Raw genomic sequence first — 25,958 nt, 5'->3', positions numbered from 1 at the left:
AGATGCCCAGCAGGAAGACAGGTATCAAACCCCTGACGACTTACAGGCAGTTCTGAGCTGTCTGACACGGTGCCTGGCATTGCGCTCTGCTCCTCTCCAGAGGAACGGGTGTCCTTAGAGTGGAGCGACCTTCCCAATCTATTTCCTAAAGGACCCGTCCCCTCAAGATGTGTCACTTAACTCCAGTATGTCTAGTACTGTGACATACTACAGCATTATTTTCTTCTTTTTTTTGGATACAGGGCTGTTGTGTAGGCCTGACATCAAAAAACTTGCTTGCTCAGTAGACCAGGTTGGCCTCAAACTCAGAGATTTGTCTGGCTCTTTCTTCCAAGTGCTGGGATTAAAGGTATGTGCTACAACCACTCAGTTTACACAATATTTTGGATTTTTCTTTTTCCTTTTATTCTTTCTTTCAGATAGGGACTCACTATGTATAATCCTGGTTGTCCTGGAACTCACTCTGTAGACCAGGCTGGCTTTGAATTCACAGAGAACCACCTGCCTCTCTCTGAGTGCTGGAATTATAGGCACACACCATCAACGTCCAGCCCTGTAATTATTTATTAACTATTAGATTGTTTTAAATCAGTGATTCTCAACCTTCCTAATGTTGTGACCCTTGAATACGGTTACTTATATTGTGGTTATCCCAAAGCATAAAATTATTCTCATTGTTACTTTTTAACTGTAATTTTGCTACTGTTAAGAATAGTGATGTGAGTATCTGATATTCGGTATCTGTGAAAGAGTCATTCGACTGCAAAGAGGCTGTGACTACAGGCTGAGAACTGTTGTTTTAACTCCTATAAAAGTACAACTTACATAAGTACTACATTAAGGACAATTATACACGACTGAGTGTGGCGCTGCACATCTTAATCACACCACTCAAGAGGCAGAAGCAAAAGCAGGTAGAGCTCTGTGAGCTCCAGGACAGCCAGAGTTCCAAAGGCAGACCCTGTCTCTAAAATATCAGTATTATTAATACAAAACAAAACAGTGATTCCCAAACACCATAAGCAGAAGCAATATTGCAAGGCTAAAAAGTCTACACGAAATAGGTACCGATCAGCACAAGTACTAAGCCAATACATTTAAAGCTCACTTACGCTTCCAGAAATTGTATAAACCAGTTAAAAGTGCTTTATCTAAAGAGCAGCTCAATGGTTTTTAATACTATATAGAATTCAGTAAGACAGACTTACAAGGCTGCCAGTTTCTCTGTCTTGCTTCATCATAAAATTGACGCAACACAAGAAAATCGATAACATCTGGCATATCATGGTATCTAAAAGAAAATTAGAAATTACCATAGTGGAAAGGCACAAGCACTCTGTCACTTCAAGCTCCTGAGTACATGTGCACACAAGGGTGGAGTGCAGAGGGCAACCCTGAATGTCATCATCACCAAATGACACCTACCTGTCATTCTGACAGGCTGTCACTGGTCTGCAGCTTGCCAGCAGGCTGGACTCACTGACCAGTGAGTACCAAGTACCCATCTCTTTCTGCCCAGCACAGTGGAACTCAGACTTTCTAGCTGGGCCATCTTCCCAGGCCCATCTAACACATTTAAAGATCAAAAGGGACTAGAGATCGCTCAGTTGTTAGTAAAGGTGCTTTCAGGGCAATGTAAGGATCTGAGTTCTGACTGCCTGTATCCATACATAAGCCAGTTGTGCCACGTACCTATAATCCAAACACTAGGAAGGCAGAGATAGGCAGGTTCCTAAAGTCCCCTGACTGGCCAGCCTACCCAAACGGTGAGTTGCAGGTTTAGTGAGAACCCTGTCTTCTTTTTCAGTCTCTGAACAGCACAGTGCAGTGTGTCCTCAACTTAAATCAGTACATCTACTATTCCTGTGTAACCAGTCCCTGCATAGGTTCTAATCTTCTGCCTGGGTGAACATCGTGGAAGTCGCTCATGCAGCAAACCCCTTACTTAACTGCTCCCTGGCAGACCTGTCCACGGGTCTACAGGCATGATGCAGCTAAAGGGGAAGGGCCTACAAATCAGCAAGATGTAAAATCTACATTTAAGTAATTCCACAGAAATATAATAATACATACCTAATGGAGAAAGATTTATCTGTAAGTCTACCAGTTGCTGGGTCTATAAATGCTAGTTTGAGGCAACAGAGCGTTGGAGGTCCAACCTCATATCTTATTCCAACTATTTTGACCAACTCTTGATCCTGTAACAAACGTTTATTTAGAAAATTTATTTTCTTTTTTCTTTCTGAAACATCAGTTTATCATTCCTGTACTTCTCTATGTACTACTGCTACACTAGTCAGCTCCTAACCTGGGATCACAGACACAGGGTAATTTGCCATTGACTGCAATCATCCTTCCCCTCTCTAGATGACAGACCCCTCACACAGAAACACCCACGTAAGCAGTCAGTGTACTCACTAGACGTCTAAGGAATTCTGGAGTGGCTCGGGATCAGTACAAGATAACCAGTCAATAACCTGACATTTTCTTGACTTATACTTTCAATTTCACTTTTTTTCCCACTTACTGTATGTATTTATTATTTGTGCACATGCACGTTCCACCGTGAGGGATATGGAGACTGAACTCTGACCTCCGAGCTTGGCAATAAGCTCTCACCCACCTGCCCTCTGCGCTAGCACTTTACAGAAACTGCGCACTAGGCTCTAACAAGGACCTACTCTGAGATCCATTTTTCTCCACGGCTCCTTATTAGGGTTCAGTTCATAGATGTTATTTCTTCTGACAGCTTCAATGTAAGCTTCATGACCCTGACGGAAGTATATCACCTGCAAAGGGAAGCGTTTGTTTACTAGGAAGCCACGGAGCAGCAAGGGCTTGGCTTTCCTGCACACACTCTGGGAGGCTTCTGCTCTCACCTCGTCACCCATCTGAGGAACAAAGGGAGACTTGCGTAGTGTAGTGTCAGTTATCCAAACAGGAGGGTGAAACTCATACAAATGCTCCGTATCTGCCAGCTCTGCTGCAGTCGTCCTTCGCAAACTCTGCCAAGAAAAGACAATGAAGCCTGGTATGAAAGGGGCAAGACACGCTATTTAATTGAAAAACAAATACTTCACTATTCTAAGTCATTTTGTCTGGCTCAATACACAAGAATGTACTGCCTTCTAAAAAATTATGAAAAATGCCTGGCTCTAATCCTCCACTTACTGTAGCTTCTAAAATCACTGTGGAGCTACCTAAACCCAGCCTAGGGCTCCCTCACCCCCATACCGTTATGTCACACTAAACATCTTCTAGGCACAAGCTATTCTACTCAGACTCCACTTTGAATTTGAACACAGTCTAGTAATAATTAGGAATCTCCTTTTGTATTTTAGAATTTTGAGATAGGTTTTATGTATCCCAAAATGGACTCGGACTCAGTACATAGCTGAGGATGTCCTTAAACTTCTCATCTTCCTGCCTTCACCTCCTGCGTGCTGGGGTTACAGGAATGTCGACATTATGCCTACCCTATGTGTGCTAGAGATAGAACTAGGGGTTCAAGCATGGTAGGTAAACAAGGGACCAACTGAACTTCTTCTCTTGTAAGGTTTTCAAGCCTGGTACTTCTTCAAAACAAGTTCTCCATACTTCGCTCTTCTCAGCTAAGGCTCAGCTGAGACTCAGTGACTTACTCTGGCAACAAAGAGGCCTAAATCAACAGTATGCAGCTTGGGGCACAGAAGCATTAAGGTGTAACCTTGGCTTTATTATTGGATAGTGGCTCAGGGGAAGGTCAGACAGCATGATGTCAGGATATCCAAGCGGCTCAATGTTCCTGTAACTCAGGAACCTACATTCTGACCCAAAGTAAGAAATACTCATTCTTACACTTAAGTGAATCTTACACCTAAGGGAATCTGTTACACAGGAAGAGAAAACAAAAACAAAACTTGACATCTTTAAATGGTGACACTGGCATGAGACAGCACCTACTGGGCATGAACTAAAGAAATAAAGCATTACTACAGCCATGAGATGGAGCCATGTATATAAAATAAAATGTGTTGAGAAGAGCTGGGCAGTGATGGCACACGGTGCACACCTTTAACCCCAGCACTAGAGAGACAAAGGACGTCGCATCTCTTGAGTTTGAGAGGAGCCTGGACTACAGAGTGAAGTTCCAGGACAGTCAGGACTACTACACGCAGAAACCAAACAAACGCAACAAGAGGCAGGAGAAATGAATGTTCAAAACACATCAAATTTATTCCTGGCAGCAAAGTCAGGTTCCACTCTAAACTATATTAACACTCCTCAGGACAGTAGAACCTTACTTCTTCCAACACATTTCTCTTTCCTCCTTTGCAACAGACCCCAAGACAACTATAAAAAGGGTAACCTTAAAAACATTTGTTTACAAAAACAAAACTCAAGGGAAAGTGAACTAAAGACAAGAACCAGGCTGCAGCCAGGAGGCAGTGGAGATCTGTTTCAGAAGGAAGGACTGTGGAGAGTGACTTTGCACATCCTCCATGCTTCACTAATGCAGCGCAGAGTTCACGTTGGTGTGAGGTTTGAGGGCCGGGGCTCAATCCCAGCACCAAGAGAAAAGACAACTATAGAAAAAGACAAGTAATGCAAACAAGCAAAACCAGAAAGGAAACAGCATATGAATAGAGGCACGCAGTATCTTTAGGTTTGTTGTGCCTACCTCCCTTTTAGGGTTGCTTTCTTTCCTTCTTTTCCGCCTTCTCTTTGGAGGCGATATATTCTCCGTAGACATCTCATCCTCTGAACTGCTGCAGAACCGGGTTACTCGGCGGCGACACGACATCCGCAATGGAGGCTGCAAGTTGATTCCTGTGTCAGCTGTCCAATCAGAGTATCGAGATGAAGAGTCACTGCGAGAACAGAACGTTTCAGAATGTGAGCACAACAGTAAGTTCAGAGCAGACCCAGAGGGAATAAAGGGTGAGCATGGAGAAGGAAAATGAAGGGCCTAGGTGAAATTTAAACATCCTGCTCACACGACCAGCAAAGACCAACAGACCACAGATCACAACCAAGATGGAGAAAGAAATTTTCACCAGGGCTAAAGACATGGCTCCACCGGATTCTCTTCCAGGACCAGGGTTCAATTCCCAGCACCTACATGGTGGCTCACAGCTGTTAGGGACTTTGGTTCCTGGAGATTTAATGCCATCTTCTGATCTCCTTAGATAACAGACACACACATGGTGCCCAGACACACATTCAGGGAAGAAACTTACACATAAAATGAAGGAAGGAAGTAGGGGAGGAAGGGAGGGAGTGAGGGAAGGAGGAAGGGAGGGAAAAAAAGCGGGAAGGGAATGAAAGGGGAAACGAAGAAAAAGACAGAAAAGAAAGACTGATTTACTAACAATAAGAAGGTAAGCACTTGGAATGCTTTTTGTTTATTTTTATTTTTTTGAGACAAGGTTTCTCTTTATCTCTGGCTGTCCTGGAACTTAGGCTGACCTCAAACTCAGAGAGATCCGCCTGCCTCTGCCTCGGAGTGTTAGGATTAAAATTGTGCATCACCACTGCCCAGCATTAGAATATTTTTGTTTAACAGCAACCGAAGCTAACTCTTAATGGAGCTTCTTATTTTTTTGTGCTTTGTGCATGACTGGCAATTATTCTACCACCAGAGTAACATCTCAAGCCTTTTTCTTCTGTCAAGTACCCTCTAAATGAGAGCTGATGAAAAGTCAGGCCCACAGCCTAGTGATAACTGCCCTCTCAGAAAGCAAAGTACAGTGCTAAAATGTTATTGCAGAGAACCAAGAGCCCCAGGGCCTCCAAGACGGTGGTAGATACTGGTTCCTAAATTCCACCTTGCATTACAAACCACCAATGGAGACACCAAGGGAAGCAACTCAATCCCAAAAAGAAAGTGATGAGAATTCTTCCAAAACGCTGACCTTCTGACATGCTATGAATGCAGCAAAGGGTTAGCAAGAGCTGCACCCTCAGAGTGTAAACAAGTCAGAGCAGAAAAGTAGGTCTGTAATAGACGCTCTCAGCCCACAACAGTTTCACCTCACAGCAAGAGATGAGGACTCTGCTGCACCTCAAGGGCTTTTGTTTTTTTCCCGAGATAGGGTTGTCTCTGTGTAACAATCCTTGCTATCCTAGAACTCGCTTTGTAGACCAGGTTGGCCTCAAACTCAAGAGATCTGCCTATCTCTGCCTCCTGAGTACTAGGATTAAAGGTGTGTGCCACCACCACCCGGCTATACATAGTATTCTATGTTATGGATGCTCCACAATTCACAAAACATTTTAAAGGAATAATGCATATTCTTATGCTCTAGGATACGACTCACAGCCCAGTCATAACAGAGCCAAGGAGACAAGAAAACGGGCAGAGAGCACCATACAAAAAGACATGGAAGACTAGATGACCTGTGTACTATGGGTATGGGAAAGCATCTGGGCATGGCTAAAAAGTTTGTGTAGAGTAAAGTAATATGAGAAAAATGGAGACTTAAAACCACACTGAAACATGAGTCCTATTAAAGATGTTTTAAAACATTTAGTAATAAATACATAAGGTTGCACACACACTTGGATGTTAACATCTTCAGTATGCACTCCTAAGCACATAGCAGAGCACTCCAGAGTATCCTGCATAGTCCACAGCTAGCCTAGTGCTGATCAAGGCAACAACTAAATTCTTGTGAGACGCAAAGGAAGACGGTACCTTGAGCTGTCACTGTCGCTCTCACTTCCTCTGTCACTTCTCCACTCGTCTTCTGAGGAACCAGAGCCTTCACTCTGATCACAAGAAGTCTCCTAGATTGGGAAGGGAAAAGACAAATTTTGATCCCATAGGCTACGTGTCATAAAACTGTTGACATCCCTTCAAGACTAGCGTATCTAAAAAACTCAAATTAACTAGATAAAGTATGGAAAGCAAACCATTTTTACTACACCACTGAAGGGCTTTTTGAGAGGAGGTCTGGTAGTTCATGCTGGCCTCCAACTCACTGTGTAGCAGAGAATGGCTTTGGACTCCAGACATTGCTGGGATCACGGGAATGCATCGCCAGGCATGGCTTCTATTTCTTTATTTTATGTGCACTAGTGTTTTGCCATGGATGTCAGGTCCCCTGAAACCAGAATTTCAGACAGTTGTGAGCTGCTGTGTGGGTGCTAGGAACTGAATCCAGGTCCTCTAGAAGAGCAGTCAAGTGCTCTTAACCACTGAGTCATCTCTCCATCCCCAGGCCTAGCTTCTAAATCCTTATTTTTATCAAGGTATTTTCTAAAGAGGATTTGTGAGGTTGACAGCCACCATAGCCAGGGAAATGATGGACCATGATCTGGGCTGTAATTTGGACTGAGGTAATTTGAGTGCTGATTTTAACCCTCGAGACAAGATGACCAGTAGTTTTCCATACCCTGACTTCCCATTATGTCTCCGTACCAATGAAGAGACTATTAGATGCTTTCCCACTTGAAAACCGCCTGTTTTCCCTACTGCTCTGCTTCAACAGTTTCTCGTGTACACTGAATACAAGTTTTTTCTCAAATATTTTCCCACTGTATGGTTTTATCTTTTCATCTCATAACAGTTACCCTTTCTGGAGCAATTCTGAAATTTCAATTCAGTTGCAGTTGCTAATTTGCAGAGTACATGTAAAACAACATTCCTGTCTCTGAAGACACCTGTTATATCTTCAGTATCTACAAATTTTAAACTGTTTTTATATTGACATTCAGAGCTTGTGACTGATTTTGAGCTGTTTCTTCCCTTCTCCCCAGTCAGGGCCTGAGGACCAGCAATATAAGCATCTACCAGCAGACAGACTGAGCGAGCTCATGGGAAAGATTAGCTGCAGGATGATTTTGTGGAGTGCCTATGTCCAGCTATTACACAGTATTCACCCGAACACTGAGCTGTCTGTATTGGCAATCAGGTGACAACTGATTTGTTTGGGACCATGTTTCCCTGACTCTGTCTCTTCTTCCCCCAGCACCACTGTCTTGAAAACTATACTATAACAAGTCACAATGACAGCCGTGATCAGTCCTTTAATTATGTTCTTCTGCAATTTTATGTTAGCTGTCCTGGATTTTCCTTCTTTCCATATAATTAATTTAAAAAAGAAAAGGCGATTTGCCAATATCTACAAGAGCAACTTTCTGGGATTTTGACTAGAATCATACTGAATACAAGACAACAACAGAAACATCTTGAGAAAGATGTGAGCCAACAGGGATGCTCCTTTGTTGCTAATGAGAAAGCAAACAAGTGTAGTCACTTTCCCTGGATTTCAGAGAACCTCCTGAGGCAACGGTCTATTAAAATTCCCAACAACCTGCAAAAAGATGCTTACAGTCTGCGTGCATAATTCTCAAAACTCATTCACCAAAGTATTACCTTCAAACAAGGGGAATAATAAACTACTGCAAAAAATAAATGAGCTATCGAGCCAGGAGAAGACAGAATGTGTTAACGTGTGCTACAAACGGCAAGAAGACAAATGAAATGAAAGACAATACAACCTATGGTTCCAACTGCTATCCTAAGAAAGGCTTCAAATGTGAAGAAAAACAGTATTTGTGGTAACCAGATGGGTCACATGCTCTAAAGTTCCAGGTACTCAAGAGGCTGAAGCACAAAGGAATACACAGCTGAAGTCAGTCTAGGCAGCTTTGCTCTGGTTACTGCTGCTTTAACAGGCTGGGGATCTAACTCAGTTGGAAGAATGCTTGCCTAGAGCAGGAATTCCTGGATAATCCTCAACATCACTTAAACCAGATGAGTTAGTAGCAGAGGGGCAGGCATGAAACGGCATCCTGAGCCAAGGATGTCAAATGTCAGCAGGAGACAAGCCTGGAACACAGCAGATGCTGTCTTTCAAAATCAAACCAACAGAAAAATTTCACAGGGCTGACAAAATGGCTCAATGCATAAAAACACTTACAAACCTGACAACCTTATTTCAAAGGCCAAGATACACACCCACTGGAAAAACAAAACCACAAAACGCAAGAATAATTCTCAAGTAATTATTGACATGTGGCAAAGGACATTCCTAGCCTATTTGAATAACACAGACAGAAGAAAAATCAATTTAAAAACTAGCTACAAGTCAGACTCTCTTCAAAGATTGAGAAACACTATGTAAGTGAAGAAAGGTACCATTAGCTTTCTAGAGATTAGGCAGATGAAAATGTAAATCACAACAGGCCACCCTCTGGCCATGAGGGAGCATAAGTAAAAGTTGATAGCGTGGGAGTAAAAGTTGATAGCGTGGGGTGTACAGATGCAGAGTTTGAGCTCATAATTAAGGATGGAACATCAAGGGGGTTAGGCATTAGTCCTCCTAGAGATCTGCAGATGAATGCCAGTGATGAACATACAAACAGCTGGAAAGCACAAACAACTCAAATATCCATCAGCTGAGAAATGGAGAAACAAAATAAAATATACAGCCATACACTACTATATTTCCAATGTTTTATACATGCAAGTATTATGTTACATGCTAAAAGGCAGAAAAATCAGCACCAAAGTCATTGTTTGATTCCAGGAAACCCAAATGCAGAAACAGGAAACAACAGGTAATGTAGCGCAGGCTGGAGAAAATGAATACATGGTACTTTAATAACAATGTTTATATATTTTTATATCACGTGTGCACATGGTATGTGATTTTGATAAAACTAATTATAAAAAATCTCAGCCAGGAAATCAGGTGGTGGTAGCCTTTAATCTTAGTACTCTGGAGGTAGAAGCAGATGGATCTCTGTGAGTTTGAAGCCAGACTGGTCTACAGAATGAGTTCCAGGACAGCCAAAGCTACATAGAGAAACCCTGTCTTGAAAAACCAGAGAAGAGAAGAGAAGACTCTCAGGCAGACATGACAGAAAGTATGTGTCATGTCAACATGCAGAAAGGATAAAAGGCAAAGAATAGTAAGGCTAGTCTGGCAACACATTGAGAACCTACCTCAAACTACGATAGAAACACAAACAGAAAGCCAGATCAAAGGCTATGTCTGTCATCTCAGACACCTGGTAGAGAGTTGCCTGAGTTCAGGAACTCTAGGCAGCCTCCAAGACACAGCAAAATATGGTTCATTTCTCTAACACCCAACCAAGGGTCAAAACCAAAACACGTGAAATGTAATCTTCATCTACGTGTCACTTTTATATAAATGTGAATTAGATTCAAAGTAAAGAATTAATTCAGACCGGGCAATGATGGCTCATGCCTTTAATTCCAGCAGCCAGAGACAGAGTCAGACGGGTTTCTGCAAGTCAAGGTCAGCATGGTCTACAAAATTAGTTCCAGGACAGCCAGGGCCAAACAAAGAAATCCTATCTTAAAACCATGCCACTAGAAAAAAAGACTCAGGGAATAAAATGTGTTTGCTGGGGCTGGAGAGATGGCTCAGAGGTAAAAAGCACTTTGCTCTTCTTCCAGAGGTCCTGAGTTCAATGTCCAGCAACCACATGGTGGCTCACAACCATCTGTAATAAGATCTGGTTCCCTCTTCTGGCCTGCAGGATACATGCAGGAAAAACTCTGTATACATAATAAAAATCTTAAAAAAAAAAAAAAAAAAAAGGCATGCTTGCTGTTAGGCCTGATGACCTGAGTTGGATCTATAGAACCCACCTGATGTAAGCAGAGTGCGGCCTGCTACAAGTTACAATCTGACTTCTACAAGCACAGCATGGCATGCTTATACCTACCTACATCTATACACAAAATGTTTAAAAATTATATTATTTAAAGAAAAAACCGGAATCAAAACAAACTCAGCAGAATCTGTTGGCACAGGCCTGCAATCACATCCCTGTGGTAGACAGAACTCCCTATGCAAGGCCTGCCTGTCAGATCATAGGTTTTAGAAGCACTGAGTTGACCTCCCCGTACTTACTATGTCTAGACCTACCATGTCTACCATGCCTAGGCTCAACACCTAACAGCAGAACACAAGTGCACGTGTGAGACGATCTTTATAAAGTGCTTCTACTTACATGTCTAACAGAGCCTGAAGATTCATTTCCAGAAGATAATTCACACTGGCCAGCACTTCTTCTACCATAATTTGCATATTTACGCCTACAAGTTCGTTGTCTAGACTGGGACACTAAAACCACTGAATCTGACTAAAACAAAGAAACATGAGCATTATCAACAAAATGAGCATTGTATGGAGTTAACTACAAATGGCATGAAAGAAACAAAGATTAAAAATAATTTTGCGAAATATTGTTTACTCTGAGTTGTTATTTTTTACTTCTAATTCCTCAGAGCTTGAAAAAGCCAGTTACCTTTTATATACTAACTTGTAAGTTACCATGTTACCATTAATGACATAAAGCGACAATGAACAGGGTTTCACAGGCTGGGGTGTGAGTAAGTTGGTAAATACTCACTTAGCAAGTACAACTCACTGTAAGGTTCAATCCCCAGCATCCCACATACCTGGGGGTGCTGGCACACCCCTGTGTAATCCCAGCCCTCAGGAGACAGAGGGAGGAGAATTAACAGTTCACAGTATCTTTGGCTACACAAGGATAAATATAAAACTCAAGAGGTTTTATATATATATATGGATTCATGTTCATATATAGACCCATATATACATATGGATCACTAATCAACCTTAAACATTATCACAATGTCAATACCTAATAGTTACAAACAACCTTCAGCCAGCAACAAGTATTTTCAATGTTTACATGGTAAATATAGAGCGCTGTGGTGCAGGAGGTGGAGGTGCTCAAGAGGGCTCAGTGGTTATGCGCATGTGCTGATGTGCCACAGGACTAGAGCTCGACTCCCAGCACCCACGCCAGGCATTGGTGCAGGTTACCCAACACCTTCTAGTCTCCACACCCATGCCAAGCATCCTGCCACCCTCCTAGAACTGCAGCTGGTCAGGTGACTCAACACCTAGCCTCCACAGGCAAAGACACACACACAATAAAATAAACATTAAAAAAAGTCGTCAAAAATTTAAAGTTATCCTTGGCTATACAGCTTATTTGAGATAGAGCTTGGTTAACTGAGACACTATGACCCATCCAACCATCACCAACACCACCAACATCAAAACAAGAAAAAAACTCCAGCAACTGAGCTTTAGAGGGGCAGGAACAAGACAGTATGTGACAACTGTTAGAGTCAAGAGCTATGACAGTCGGCTGCGTCAGACACAAAGCACACAGCGAAGGGGTCCTGATGGGACTGGTCATTAGACAGTCCAAAGGATGCTTTAATGCTACAGAAATGTATACTAAGAATGAATGAACAGTTCTATAATGGCTCTAAGCACCCAACCACAAACCTCAAGCTATTAATACCATATTTTTAAAAAGCAACTGACATCTTTATACATCACAAGGAGCACTGAATGCTAATTTTGTGATAGGAGAGTCAGGTACCTTTGGTGAGAGCTGGAAAGACTTCTTTTTCCTCCCTATGACATACAGGTTTCTCTCCTCTTCGCCTTTCTCAATGCGAAAATCTTCCAACCGCCTACAAAATTAATTATGTGGTTACAGGCTCTGGGACTGATATAAATAGTAAATCACTACAGTTCATAAATCTTTAAAAGATACAGGAAATGATTAAACTCAGAAACATTCAGCTGGCACAGTGATTCTTTCCATCACGTGGAGGCCCTTCAAAGGCAAGGCTCACCCAGGCTGTGGAGGTGAGGTCCTACCTGAGACATACCTCAAAAACAAACTGCCTAGGACTTTACATTTTATGTATTTTTTGCTTTTTAATATCACTAAAAACAAAATCTCGGAGGGACCTACTCACTAAATACTGAAACATTCATTAACTTGAAGCGGTTTTATTAGGACCACTTCAACAGGACATCCTATTTCAGTGCTCTCAAGCGTCTCCCATCATTTTCAAGGCTTACACTTCTTTTCTGTAAATAAAAGTGAAAGCAACATTTCCTATGCAAATGATTCAACTCCATGCTCTGTGTGCCACATTAACACAGCACTGCTGCTCACTTCTGTGTTCACATGATTGACACTGCACGGGACACGACTGGAGTAGGGGAGCGTTCGTTAAACTGGGGAGCGTGTTACCATGAAGTTAAAAATAGCATGTGTCTTCTCTGTGGAACAGACTTAAGGTACCGTGATTCTACTGTGAACACTACTGAAACATCTGGCTTGATGTTTGTAATGTCTCAATGTAGAAAGGCTGGTGTCTTAACCATGTTGCCTATGTAACAATGTACAAGGAACAAAAACTGACTTTAAAAGAACACTAAAAAATAAAATAAAATGGTGGAGGGCAGGCTTTTTTATTAATGGGTATGAGTGTTCTGCCTACAGTTATGCATGTGTACCACATCCGATTGTCTGGAACTAGAGTTATAGTGAGCTGTGAGCCAGTATGAGATGCTGGGAATCTAACCCAGGTCCCTCTCAAAGAGCAGATAGTGCTCTTGCCAATGACCCACCACTCCAGCCAGGACTTTTGTATTATTTAAAAATCTAAATTAAAACAAAACTAAAAGAAAAAAGTAAATTTTTATTTTAACGTTAAAAAAAGAATGGAGAACATGCCCAGCTTTTCACAGATCTGTTACAACTAATCAAGACTATTAAGAGAAAACCTCTCTTTTAAGAGTACCCATGACAGTCAGGCAATGGTGGCACACGTCTTTAAGCCCAGCACTTGGGAGGCAGAGGCAGGTGGATCTCTGTGAGTTCAAGGCCAGCCTGGTCCACAGAGCGAGCGAGTTCCAGGACTGGCTCCAAAGCTATACAAAGAAACCGCATCTCAAAAAGCCAAAACAAAGGAATATCCATGACAAACTAAACAAAAAGACCCTGATTGCATTATTACCTATCAGCGAATCTAGCATTCATAGGTGCTGGCATAATAAAAACAGATGTTACACCTGTGCCTTATGACATATTACACCAGTCTTGAAAAAAGAAAACGTTACATTTGAGACTGCTGGTAACTTCAATACTGACTAAACCTTTGGTTATATGGAGAAACTGTGTATGTTTAATGATGTGGTAGAGAAAATAATGTTGGCTTTTAGGAACACATGCTAAATTACCAAAGAAGACATTATGTGTCTTTATTTCTAAATGACACTGAAGGAGAAACGGCGTTTTCAGAGATGAAACAAACTGGCAATGACATAGTTTACTATGTAGCAATGTTGGGAAATTAAATTCTGAATCCTATCCACAATTAAGATACTCATGCATTACCGAAATATACTTAAATGACTATTTCTACTACAAGGTGTGTAGATAAACGACATGAAAACACCTGGGAGCTAAGAGCGTATCCTTCAACAGACCTGAACAAGCCTGGTGGTGCCTCTGGAACAACCACTCTCCGCTTCCAAGCCTGCAGGTCACGCTCTGTGGCAATCTGACTCCGGGGAGCATTTTGATGCATCTGACGAACACCTTCAACCTGCCCACTCCGGCGGAGACCGATGTTTGGAGGAGACTGAATGTCTAAACTTGGCCTTCTAAAACCTAGAAAAAATTATCAGGAAATTAGTTTGAAAATATTTCAAAATTATTATTCACTTAACATGTGGTGATCTGAAAGAAAATGGCCCCACAAGAGAGTGGCCCTTTTAGGAGGTGTGACTTTGCTGGAGGAAGTGTGTCACTGTGGGGTGGGTGCTGAGGTCTCCTTTACTCAAGCTGTGTGCAATGTGGTAGACAGTTCACTTCTGTTGCTTGCAGGTCAAAACACAGAACTCTCCTCTCCTTCTCTAGCACCATTTTTGCCTTCACACCACCATGCCCAACATGATAATGGGCTAAATCTCTGATAATGTAGGCCACCCAATTAAATGCCTTCCTATAAGAGCTGTCATGGTTTTGGCGTCTCTTCATGTTAATAGAAACCTTAAGACAATACAACAAAAAAGCATTCTTCCACCAGGTGGTGGTGGTGGTGGCGGTGGTGCAACACCTTTAATCCCAGCAGAGGCTATGAGTTCAAGGTCAGCCTCGTCCACAAAGTGAGAGTAAAACCCTGTTTCAAAACAGGCGGAGAAAAGGGAGGGAGGGAGGGAATTCTTCTTAGTAGGACACATACCCCAGATTAGGGAAAGTAAACATACTAAAAGTAACTTGAAGAAGAAAAATTTTAACATACTGAAGAATAGTTAACATTAATTGATAAACTTCAGTTTGAACTTTAGGGAAAGTCTTTGTTAAGGATGTATGCCCTCCCCCGCCCCACCCCTCAACTGGGATGGCTACACAAAAAGAGCAATGTTATGACCTGGGCAACCAGGCAGGCAACTGTCAACAACCTCAACTCCACCTTCAGGGGATCTTGGCCTCTGAGACACACACACACACACACACACACACACACCCCACAGCACAAACACACTCTCACACAGACATACATACATACACACCAATTAGTATAATTTCAATAATATTTTTTATTTAATTCCCACAAAGGGCTAAAGATGGCCCAGCAGTTAAGAGTATTTAGTGTTCGTCGAGAAGACCCCAGTTTAATTCCTAGCACCCATGTCAGGTGGCTCAAACTGCCTTGAATTCTAGCTCTAGGTAACCCTCTTCTGGTCCCCACAAGCACTTAAATACAAAAGACAAACACTCAAACAGGCCAACGCATACATACATATAAACAAGAGAGATGTCTCAGTGGTTAAGAGCTCTGAGAGAATCTAAAATTCGGATCCCAGCACCCTCATCAGGCAGCTCACAACTAACTAACTCCAGTCTTCTTGTGGTCTCCATGGGTATTCACAAACACGCATAAACATACATGCACAAGAGCATGCCATGACATGCAATCAACACAGACACGTAAGTAATAAATAGGAATAAGCTTTGCACATATGAAATTCTATGGGCAATGCCTGGACACCGAGAGTGGAACGTGACAGGTGATGGCACAGACAGCAGTGAAACTTTCACTAAGAGGCCAGAAGACAGGGCAACCCCTATGAGCTAAAAGCACTATGTTGTCATAAGTCGCCTAAACTGCCCAAAAGAACACACCTTACATATAAATACCTATATTAAACATTAAAGATGTAATACACATCTTTAATCCCAGTACTGGAAGGAAGAGACAGGTGGATCTCTGAGTTCAAAGCCAATGTGGTCTACAGAGTGAGTTTTAGGATAGCCAGGACTACAAAGAGAAGCCCTGTCTTGGAAAAGAAAAAAAAAAAACAAAAAACCAACTCATTAATATGTAGTGATTCCTAGATTAGGAGAAAAAGCAAGGCGCAAAAAAATGTGGACTTGTCCTACGATTGTTAAGATGGCAACCTAATGGACACATCAACACTGGAGTGGAGACTTCCTTCCAGCTCATCCTTAAACGCTAATTTAGTAAGTCTCCATTTAGTAAGTTCCCGGAAAGAGGTGAATGTCAAAGCAAGGAAAGGTTGAACGTACTTATCCCTTAAAAATACGCTTTGCTCTCCTGTAATAAATTTTTAAACAAACTCCATCTTATAGCTATGAAGGCTGAAAGCCTTTCAGAGTTTGAACAATCTCAAGTCCACTATCATTCCATCTTTTGAGTTAACAAGCAATTTTCAGAACACTAAGTGCAAAAATATGCTTCTCATTGGTTTCTGCAATGTATGTACCTAGTTGTAGTATGGAGGAGCAGCAAGCTGCATCCCGCCGCCTGGCTAGCTTAGCCCCTGAAATAATCACACGGAAATTGTATTAATTACATTACTGCCTGTAGCTCTAGCCTCTTGCTGGCTAACTCTCACATTTTGATTAACCCATTTCTATTAAATCTGTGTATCACCTCGTGATTGTGGCAAGATTCTAACCTACATCTGTCTCAGTTCGGAGATTCATGGTGTCTGCCTGACTCTGCTCTTCTTCCCAGCATCCAGTTGTCTTCCCCGCCTACCTGAGTTTTGCCCATCAAGCCAAGCAGTTTCTTTATTGATTAACCAATGAAAGCAACACAAATACAGAAGGACCTCCTACACCTAGCAAAGACTTTACCTCTCTTTGCTTCCCTACTACCGTGTTAAAGTGAAATATCTCACTGGCACTCACCCCCTCTTCGGGGAGTCTCCTCCCCATGTGAAACTCCGTTTGCAGTTGCATCCTGATCCAGCCCCAGTCTCTGATCCTGCTGCTGCTGCAATTGCCGGATCATCCCATCAAGAATGCTGGATTCGGGGCTGGCTTCACCAACATCGTTGGTCTGTAGGCTTATGATCTGTTCAATCACCTCTCCATCACCTACAAAGTCATCCACTAGTCTGTAATCATATGTGGGAGCAGAGAAACTAAAATCTTCACTAAAACACATCAACAGAGCTGGGCATGAAGCTCAGTGGTGGAGCACCTGCCCAGCATAAACAAGACCCTGGATTCCAGGTACCCTGAACTAAGGAAAACAAAATCACAGTACTACAATGAATTTCTTTTTGAAAAAATAACCTACTAGGAAAACACCCTACATACAACAGATGGATTATTAACAAAAGAATTAAAAGCAAAAAGACTGGAGTACTAAGTCACAGAAAAACACACTGCTGCACACACTGTGCTGGACAGAAAACTGCTGTACAGGTTTTAGGTCTCAAACAACCCACGGCAGGCCTGGGTGGTGGCTCAGAGACTAGATATAGAGGTACATGCCTGCAATCTTAGCACTCCTACTGAAGCAGAACAGCCTATTATACATAGGAAACTACAGACATGTCAGAGATAAATAGAGAAACCAGAGACAGAAACATAGACAAAGACAGAATTTGCACTTACTTGTGGCCACATAGCCTAGCTGTGGAACCAAGTGCTCGTCTGCCGAGTTTTCTCGACCTGGTACTAATCTCTGGTACTTGGTTGGATGAGGGTTTCCATCTACATCTACCAAGAATGGTGGGGGCATAAGATGAGGTGCCTGTTGTGTCTGCTCATCTAAGACATAGTTATTGGAATCTCGTATTAGTGGTCGGTAGTCAGTATGGAAAAACATCTGATCAGGAATCTAGGAAAGTAAAGATCATGGAATGACATTTTTAGATATTTATTTGTTACAAACAATATTAAATAAAGGTATGTAAAATTATAAACAGAGAATTAAATAACTATTTCCAAACTACCTCTCCCAACTATTCATAGGCTATAAGAAACATAAGAATGACCTTTTCATATGGCTTGCTGCATCCAAAACCAAATATTAGAAGATGCCCATGAGAGTCTGTACAGGCAAAATGCTGTCCGTCCTGTGAGAACTTACAGTCAAACACGGCTCCATGCCCTTGTCCTTCAATCTAGGAAAGCCCGGGAGAAAGAACATTAGGCACATTAACAAGCTATATGACTGTCTGCTTAAATTTATGCTACATGCTCATGGGGGCCTACACAGGCCAGAGGGGCATAGGATCATCCAGAACAGTGTGGGACAATTGTCTGTATTCTGTCAAATAGTTTTAAATAGACATTGATTGGTCAGTAGTCAGGTAGGAAGTACAGGCAGAACAACCAGATAGGAAGTAGAGGCGTGTCAATGAGAACAGGAGAATTCTGGGAAGAAGGAAGTCCTAGTCTGCAGTCCTGTCCCAGCCACAGGGGAAGCAAGATGTGACTGCCCCGCAAAATAAGGTACCAAGCCACGTAGCTAACACAGATAAGAATAATGGGTTAATATAAGTTATAAAAGTTATATAAGCCTGAGCTAATGGGCCAATCAGTTTATAACTAATGTAGACCTCTGTGTGATTTCTTTGGGACTTAACGACTGCAGGAACTGGGCAGGACAGAAACCTCGGTCAACAGAAGAGGAGGGAACAGGCAGGTGTCAGCACAGGCTGAGTACTAAAAAGCACCAAACTCAGTTCTTGTGCGACAGCATTGGGCGAGCTGTCTCTCCAGCTACTATGCAAGCACTGTGAAAGGTTTTAGATTTACTTTATTTTGGATGCGTGGGTGGTTTACCTACATGTATGTATGTGCTCCAAATTCATGCCTAATGTGTTAGGTCAGAAGACACCAGATCCGTGAAGCTCAAGTTAACTGATTCCTCTGGTGAACTGACAAAGCTCTCGATTGCTGAGCTGTCATTTATCCAGCCCTGAGCAAACAACTTTGCTATGGAAAGTTCTTGAACATGGATAACAATCTCTAATATATTCAACTAATAACTTGAAAAAACAAAAGACCTAGGCCTCTCAGATGAGTAGCGAGGTAGGAGGCCTCATCATACAAGGTCAATTATTCTTTGTTTAGAGATTAAATATATTCCACTTGAAGTTTGAATTAATACAGTTCTGTTAAAATTCAAACTACAATATACTGGAGCCAAACACAGTAGCACATACCTTTAATTGTAACACTTAAGAGGCAAAGGCAGGAGTTCAGAGAGAGAGCTAGACAGCTCAGCCATTTAATACCGTGCGTGTGCGTAGCAACCTGCAGTGGATCTGGACTCAAACACCAGTCAACCATCAGGAAAGGCACTGGGGCAACCAATCTAGACCCAGATCAAACAGTGCCTTTTTCTCAGGTTATGGGCGTTTCAGTGAGTTCTTCAACAGGATCCTCACTTGGTTAGTTAGACTCTCTTAGTTTGATACTGGGATATATACTGACTGACAGGGTTGAAGAAACGGCTCAGCAGTTAAGAGCACAGGCACCTCTTTTAGGGGATCTGGGGCTCAATTTCCAGCAGCACCCACAATGTGGCTCACAGCCATCTTTAGCTCTAGTTTCAGATAATCTGCAGCTGTCTTCTGGCCAACTGGGCATTGCACACACATTATACACATGCCAAACACCCACACACATAAATACACACACTGAACACGTAGAAATAAAAAGTTAACTGAGTAAAACTTACGAATATCTGTAAGTTTACAGAATGCCATGAACATATGTGTATGAAGCTATCAGACTAAGCTTCTACTACTTTGATTTGTATAAAAGTTTCCACTGCATGTCAATCAACTTCTAGCTAATTCTCATAACTCATAAAAGCACAAATAAAAAACTCGCTTGACTTACCATATTAAAATAATGTTTCATCTTGGTGCCTTTTGTAATATCCCATATAAATATGCTGCCATCGTGTCCTGCAGATAACATAATTCTGCAATCAAAGGGATGTGTCTCCAAAACAAACACTTCATCAGCATGTCCCTTTATTCAACAAAGTCATAATATTAAGGACAGTTTGCAATTTACATGTTGAAATTAATAGTTATATATAAGGGCTTTAAAATATACTATCAACAATGATTTATACACACATATAAATATTCCTAGTCATTTGAATCATTTAAATAAAAATGATTTATTCAGTATATTCATAACATCAATGTTATGGTTAAAAAAGGGAGGATTTTAAGAAGGGGGGAGTTCAGGGTCACTGACCTTGTGAGTTTGAGGCCAGGCTGTTTTATATAGGGAGTTCCAAGACAATCAGGGCTACAGAGAGATCCCCTACCTCAAAACCCAAAGGTTCAATGTCATTCTGATATATACACCAAGTTAAAAGTTAACCCAGACTTCTCTCAAAGACTAAAAAAAAAAAAATCTGAGTTTGGCATGGTGGCAAACAGCTTTGATCCAGCACAAGGGAGGCAGAGACAGGCAGATCTGAGTTCAACAAGGTCAGCCTGGTCTACAGAGGGAGTTTCAGGACAATCAGCGCTACAGAGAAACTCTGTCTCCAATCAATCAATCAATCAATAAATAAATTTAAAAAGTAAACAAAAATTATTAAAGTAAATTAAAAATTCTGAATTATCATTCCCTATTGGAACTACCTACCAGTAAGTTATGAAGCAGCTGCCCAGTGTAGGAATTCCACACTTTGAGGACATGGTCATTCACAGCTGTGACTACAATGCTGTCATCCTGATTCCAAGCTATCATTGTAACTTTGGGTTTCATAAACCTCTCCTCTTCAGAAGATGTGTCTCTAACAAAGCAAAGACACTGTGTAAACTCACTTGGAAAGCACACCACACAAGGTACAGTCCCTCACTAATACAAATATTAAGAAATCTAAGAGGAAGCTCAGTTGGTGAACTGCTTGATCCACAGTACATTACGTTATAACAGCCTGTCACTCCAGTACGTGGTAAGTGGAGAAAGGAAAATCATAAAATCAAGGTCATCCTCAACTACTTGAGTTCAAAGGCCAGTCCAGGTTACACGAGAGAAGAAAAAGGAAAAATGGCTGGGAGGAATCTAATTCATGTGTCTATTTATCAACAAATAAATTATCTTTAAATAGGGCAGAGAAAAGCAAGAGGAGCAGAGGGTAACTAACTAACAGTACAGTCAGGGCGGACGTTAGGACACCACTGCTACTTACAACAACTATCCTGCTCACTTTTTTGTTTTTGAGACAAGGTTTTTCTGTGGCTTTGGAGTCTGTCCTGGAACTGGTTCTGCAAACCAGGTTCTAGCCAGAGAATCCACCTGTCTCTGACTCCTGAGTGCTCCTGAGTGCTGGGATTAAAGTCATGTGCCACCACCACCCAGCCTTTTTGGTTTGATTTTGTTTGTTTTTAGAATAGCCCTGACTGTCCTAGAACTCATTCTGTAGGTCAAGCTGGTCTCAAACTCAAGAGATCCTTCTGCCTCTGCCTGGATTAAAGGCATATGCCACCAATGCTTTCTATCCAGAGAAAGACAAGGCAGAGGATCTTAAACTGGAAGACTGTAGATAGTGAGGTGAGTCCTAGCATGCACACACTAAAACACTCTTCTCTGCTCAGCTATGAGGGTAGGTCATATCTACCTGCTTCAAGCCTCTGCATCTTAGACTACAACCTGGACCTGTGTGTAGCAGATAAACCTGTCTCACTGGTTGCTGTGGTCAGGGTGTGTGTGTGTGTGTCAGTGACACAAACAAAACTAAGACATGGTGAGTGTCTTACAAGACTGAGAACAAAAGACAAAACTAGACAGACAAAGAATAGCATATGCCTTTCAAAAGACACCATGCTTGTTTTTGTTTTGTTTGAAGTGGAAAGTAAGATGGGGTCTTCTCTCTATGCAGCCATAAACTGCCCTGGAACTTGGCTACATAGATCAGGCTGAGCTCAAACTCACAAAGATTTGCCTGCCTCCTCAAGTGTAAGACCTTAAGCACTCACTCCCATTAGATGACCCCACACTCAGCATTGAAGCCACTTTATAATCAACAATTTTAGCATGCAAAAGTTTCCAAGTGGACCCAAATTATTTTCATTGTAATACACTATATTTGATTATTATGTTATCAAGTTTTAGCTCAAAGAAAGCTTCTATTTTTATTCTTTTATATATCTCCAGAGGAACAGACAGTAGCAAGGACTACCTTGTGTACTATGTGGATTAGAGTGTCTATTTGGCAATCTAGAAGCACCTGTGAAGAGTCTCAGTGAGGGCCTACCTAGATCAGGTGAGCATGAAAGCATGTGGGAGAGGAATTATCTCTGTTATCTTAATTGAGTGAACATCTGCCCAATGTTGGCAGCACCATTCCCTAGGCAGGGGACCCTGAGCTCTATAAGCTTAGAGAGGATTCTGAGTTTGAGATCCATGCATATATGGATGCATTCATTCTCCCCTGCTCTTGATAGCGGATGTGAATACCTGGTTAGAGTTCCTGCCATCAGTTTCCCACAATGGACCGTAAATTATAAGCCATATAGACCCTTTTTCTTCTAAGCTGCTTTGTGTCAGGGTATTTTATCCAGCAACACAAAGGAAGACAGGACAGAAATATAGAATACAGAAATAGAATTCTAGCCAGGCAGCAGAGGTAGTCCTATAAACCCAGCATCAGGGAGGTGGCAATAAGATGAGGAATTCAAGGCCAGCCTTGGCGACTAGACAGGCTGCCTCAAAAAGAAAAATGAAAAAGGTGACAAGATGGACAGTTAAGAGTTCTTGCTTCTCTTATAGATGGGATCATCTCAAGTCTTTTCCAAGAACTCATAACAGGCAGTTCACAACAACTCTAACTCCAACTCCAGATCTCTGGCCTCCACAGGCATGCACAAACACATTCTCCCCCCACCTATGCCAACTCCACCTACAAACAAAAGTTTCTTTTAAAATTCTTTTATTTTGCTTGTTTTTGGAGACAGTGTTTCCCTGTGTAGCTCTGACTGTTCTGGGACTCACTCTATAGACCAGGCTGACCTTGAACTCACAGAGATCTGCCAGTAGCAGGCACCACCAATGCTGGCCCTTAAAATCCTATGTTTAGAATGCAAATTTGCAACACTGAAAATACTTAATTTGGTTGGGGTTTTTTCCCCTCTAAACTGTAGGTTTTAAATGTAAATGTAAAAAAACAATGTAACAATAAAAGTACAAAGTGAAGAAGAATTCTGCTGATTGGAGTGAAGGATACTTCTATGCTTCATATTTTAAAAGACAAGAAGGAGACCAGGAGGACTCTAGCCTATCTGCAATGGCTAACCACAGGATGGATTCATATGATGAAACTGGAGGTGGGGAAGGGTGGCAGGTGGGCCTAATGGGAGGCAGTAGGTCACTGGGTGCATGACATAGGGCCTATACCGCCTAGCCTGTTCCCTGTCCCCCTGTTCTCAGCTTCCTGACCCAACACAGCACATACTGTTCTGCTGTCACATCCTTGTTCCATGACGGACCCAAGCCCCTCAAAATGTGAACCATAATAAATCCTTTCTCCTTTATTTTCTGGAAATATACATGTGCACTTTCTTGCATTAATTTGGTTATGAGGTTCAAGAGTTTTATTCACACTACGTAGGAGGGAGTTAAAATTCTCCCAACAGAAGAAACACACCGGCGGCAGTTCACCTATGTGTAATGAGCAATCCCAGCGACTTACCCTGAGATTCTGGTAGCCATATCCAGTAGGATGCTTCTCCATTCCAACTGTTCAAACCTCCAAATGCGCGCTGTTCCATCTCTGCTACCACTTAAGAACCTTGAAACATTCAGAAAACTCATCTACTCAACAGGCTATCACAACAGTTACAATTAACATTAAGTGAAACACAATGTATAAACAGCTTCTTGATAAATGATCTCAAGTGTTAGTCAAGGTACTCAAGGCAAAGCTCCCTGATTTACTATTGGTTTCCTTGCCCTACAAAGCAAAACACATTATAAACTCAGTTGTATCACAAATACACTGAGTTTTAGGGAGACAATAAAATATAAGAGGGGCGAAATGTATCAAGAAAGAGTTAAAGAAAAAAAAAGGTGTCGAAAGATTAGCAGCACCAGAAACTCCATCTTAAGCATGTCAGTTTTAAATTCTAACTCATAACAAAAACTCTGAAATATAAACTATGAAAAACTTAAAATTTATAAGTACACTTTGGGGCTGGGCATGGTAGTGCATGTTAGTCCTAGCACTAGGGAGGCAAAGACAGTCAGATCTCTTGAATTCTAGGACAGCCAAGGGCTGTTACTGAGAAACCCTATCTCGAAAAACCAAAAATCAAAACAAGCAAAAATGGCTTAGAGGTTAAGAGCACTGGCTGCTCTTCCATAAGTCCAGAGGTCAATTCCCAGCAACCATATGGTAGCTCACAACCATCTATAAATGGGATCTGATACATTTTTCTGGTGTGCAGTCAAACATGGAGGTAGAACACTGTATACTACACATAATAAATCTTAAAACAAAAACAAAAACAAAAAGAAAGAAAAAAAGCTGGCGATGGTGGCACACACCTTTAAACCCAGAACTCGGAAGGCAGAGGCAGGCGGATCTTTGTGAGTTTGAGGCCAGCCTGGTCTACAGAGCTAGGTCCAGGACAGCTAGGATTTTACACAGAAAAACCCTGTCTCAAAAAAAGTAACACAAAACTGCACTTTGGGAAAAGAACCACCCATATCCTATAGGCCAGAAGGCAGCTGTAATATGGGTAATCAAATGCTTTTTCGTGAGGGCTTTAAGATTTTTCTTAACCTACTCAGAAAAAAACAAAAATGTCATTCTTGGACTTAATTTTTTCAGGAATCAACTTCTGGTTAAGAGCTACCCTTGACCACAGAAGCAGCAAGGAACACTCTAAAATCTAACACACCATGCTCTCTCTATTCAATCACTGTCTACTGAAAGCACCTGCAATGCACAGACATCAGGAGGGTGTGATGTTTTCAAAAATTGAGTAATTTCAAGGTCAGAGAAAGTACAGGATGACATTGGGGCTCAATGGAAGATACTCGTTCATCTACCATGCACAGGGTCAAGCTCAATTCCCAGAACTGATCACCATCAACCAGCTCATAAGGCGGTACGTCCATTAGATTGAGTCTATCATTCCAAGTGTCAAGATGTGTCATTAGACTCACAAATAAAAATGAAACTGTACATAACAATATGAAGTAGAAATCATTTAGCAGCTAGAACAATAAAAAGTGTATTTTCTTTGCCTGAAGACATACACAAATGCAAGCACACACTTACCGGTCACCATTGTTACAAAACTGGATACTATCAACCTTGTCCTAAAGAGGAAAAAGCAAAATATGAAAACTATTATCTACATTACTCAATGAACAAATTTATATGCTAAAAAATACACCGTGGCCCAGGTGTGGCAGCAAATGCCTTTAATCTCAGCAGCCATTTGGATTTCTGTGAGCTCGGGGCTACATAGGGTCCCTTTCTCAAAAGAGAGAGAAAAAAAAGAAAAGAACGAAAGGAAAGGAAAGGAAAGGAAAAAGGAAAGGAAAGGAAAGGAAAGGAAAGGAAAGGAAAGGAAAGGAAAGGAGGAAGGAAGGAAGGAAGGAAGGAAGGAAGGAAGGAAGGAAGGAAGAAAGAAGCTCAATGGTTTAACAGGAAGAAGGAGGAAGGAAGGAAGGAAGGAAGGAAGGAAGGAAGGAAGGAAGGAAGGAAGGAAGGAAGAAAGAAAGAAGCTCAATGGTTTAACAGGAAGAAGGAGGAAGGAAGGAAGGGAGGGAGGGAGGGAGGGAGGGAGAGAGAGAGAGAGAAAGAAAGAAAGAAAGAAAGAAAGAAAGAAAGAAAGAAAGAA

The 25,958-nt window shown here is 41.7% G+C and overlaps 1 protein-coding gene across 3 annotated transcripts in view; it reads right to left on the bottom strand.

The window, feature by feature from the left end:
• Positions 1-25,958, bottom strand: part of Brwd1 (bromodomain and WD repeat domain containing 1) — an 84,564-nt gene that overhangs the window by 25,266 nt on the left and 33,340 nt on the right. For all 3 annotated transcript variants that reach the window (XM_087898815.1, XM_087898819.1, XM_087898821.1), the window contains exons 12-27: positions 25,391-25,431; positions 23,798-23,896; positions 20,749-20,899; positions 19,981-20,115; positions 18,123-18,251; positions 17,740-17,965; positions 17,026-17,214; positions 14,292-14,475; positions 12,385-12,478; positions 10,972-11,103; positions 6,677-6,768; positions 4,661-4,850; positions 2,880-3,005; positions 2,682-2,789; positions 2,074-2,198; positions 1,209-1,291 (exon numbers count right to left, since the gene is read on the bottom strand). In XM_087898815.1, coding sequence (XP_087754941.1) covers positions 1,209-1,291; positions 2,074-2,198; positions 2,682-2,789; positions 2,880-3,005; positions 4,661-4,850; positions 6,677-6,768; positions 10,972-11,103; positions 12,385-12,478; positions 14,292-14,475; positions 17,026-17,214; positions 17,740-17,965; positions 18,123-18,251; positions 19,981-20,115; positions 20,749-20,899; positions 23,798-23,896; positions 25,391-25,431 — 2,104 coding nt within the window. The remainder of the gene's footprint in view (positions 1-1,208; positions 1,292-2,073; positions 2,199-2,681; positions 2,790-2,879; positions 3,006-4,660; positions 4,851-6,676; positions 6,769-10,971; positions 11,104-12,384; positions 12,479-14,291; positions 14,476-17,025; positions 17,215-17,739; positions 17,966-18,122; positions 18,252-19,980; positions 20,116-20,748; positions 20,900-23,797; positions 23,897-25,390; positions 25,432-25,958) is intronic.

Source organism: Myodes glareolus, chromosome 2 (assembly GCF_982192425.1).
Source record: "Myodes glareolus chromosome 2, mMyoGla1.1, whole genome shotgun sequence".
Lineage (NCBI taxonomy): Eukaryota > Metazoa > Chordata > Mammalia > Rodentia > Cricetidae > Myodes > Myodes glareolus.
This window is presented reverse-complemented; position numbering and strand designations above follow the sequence as displayed.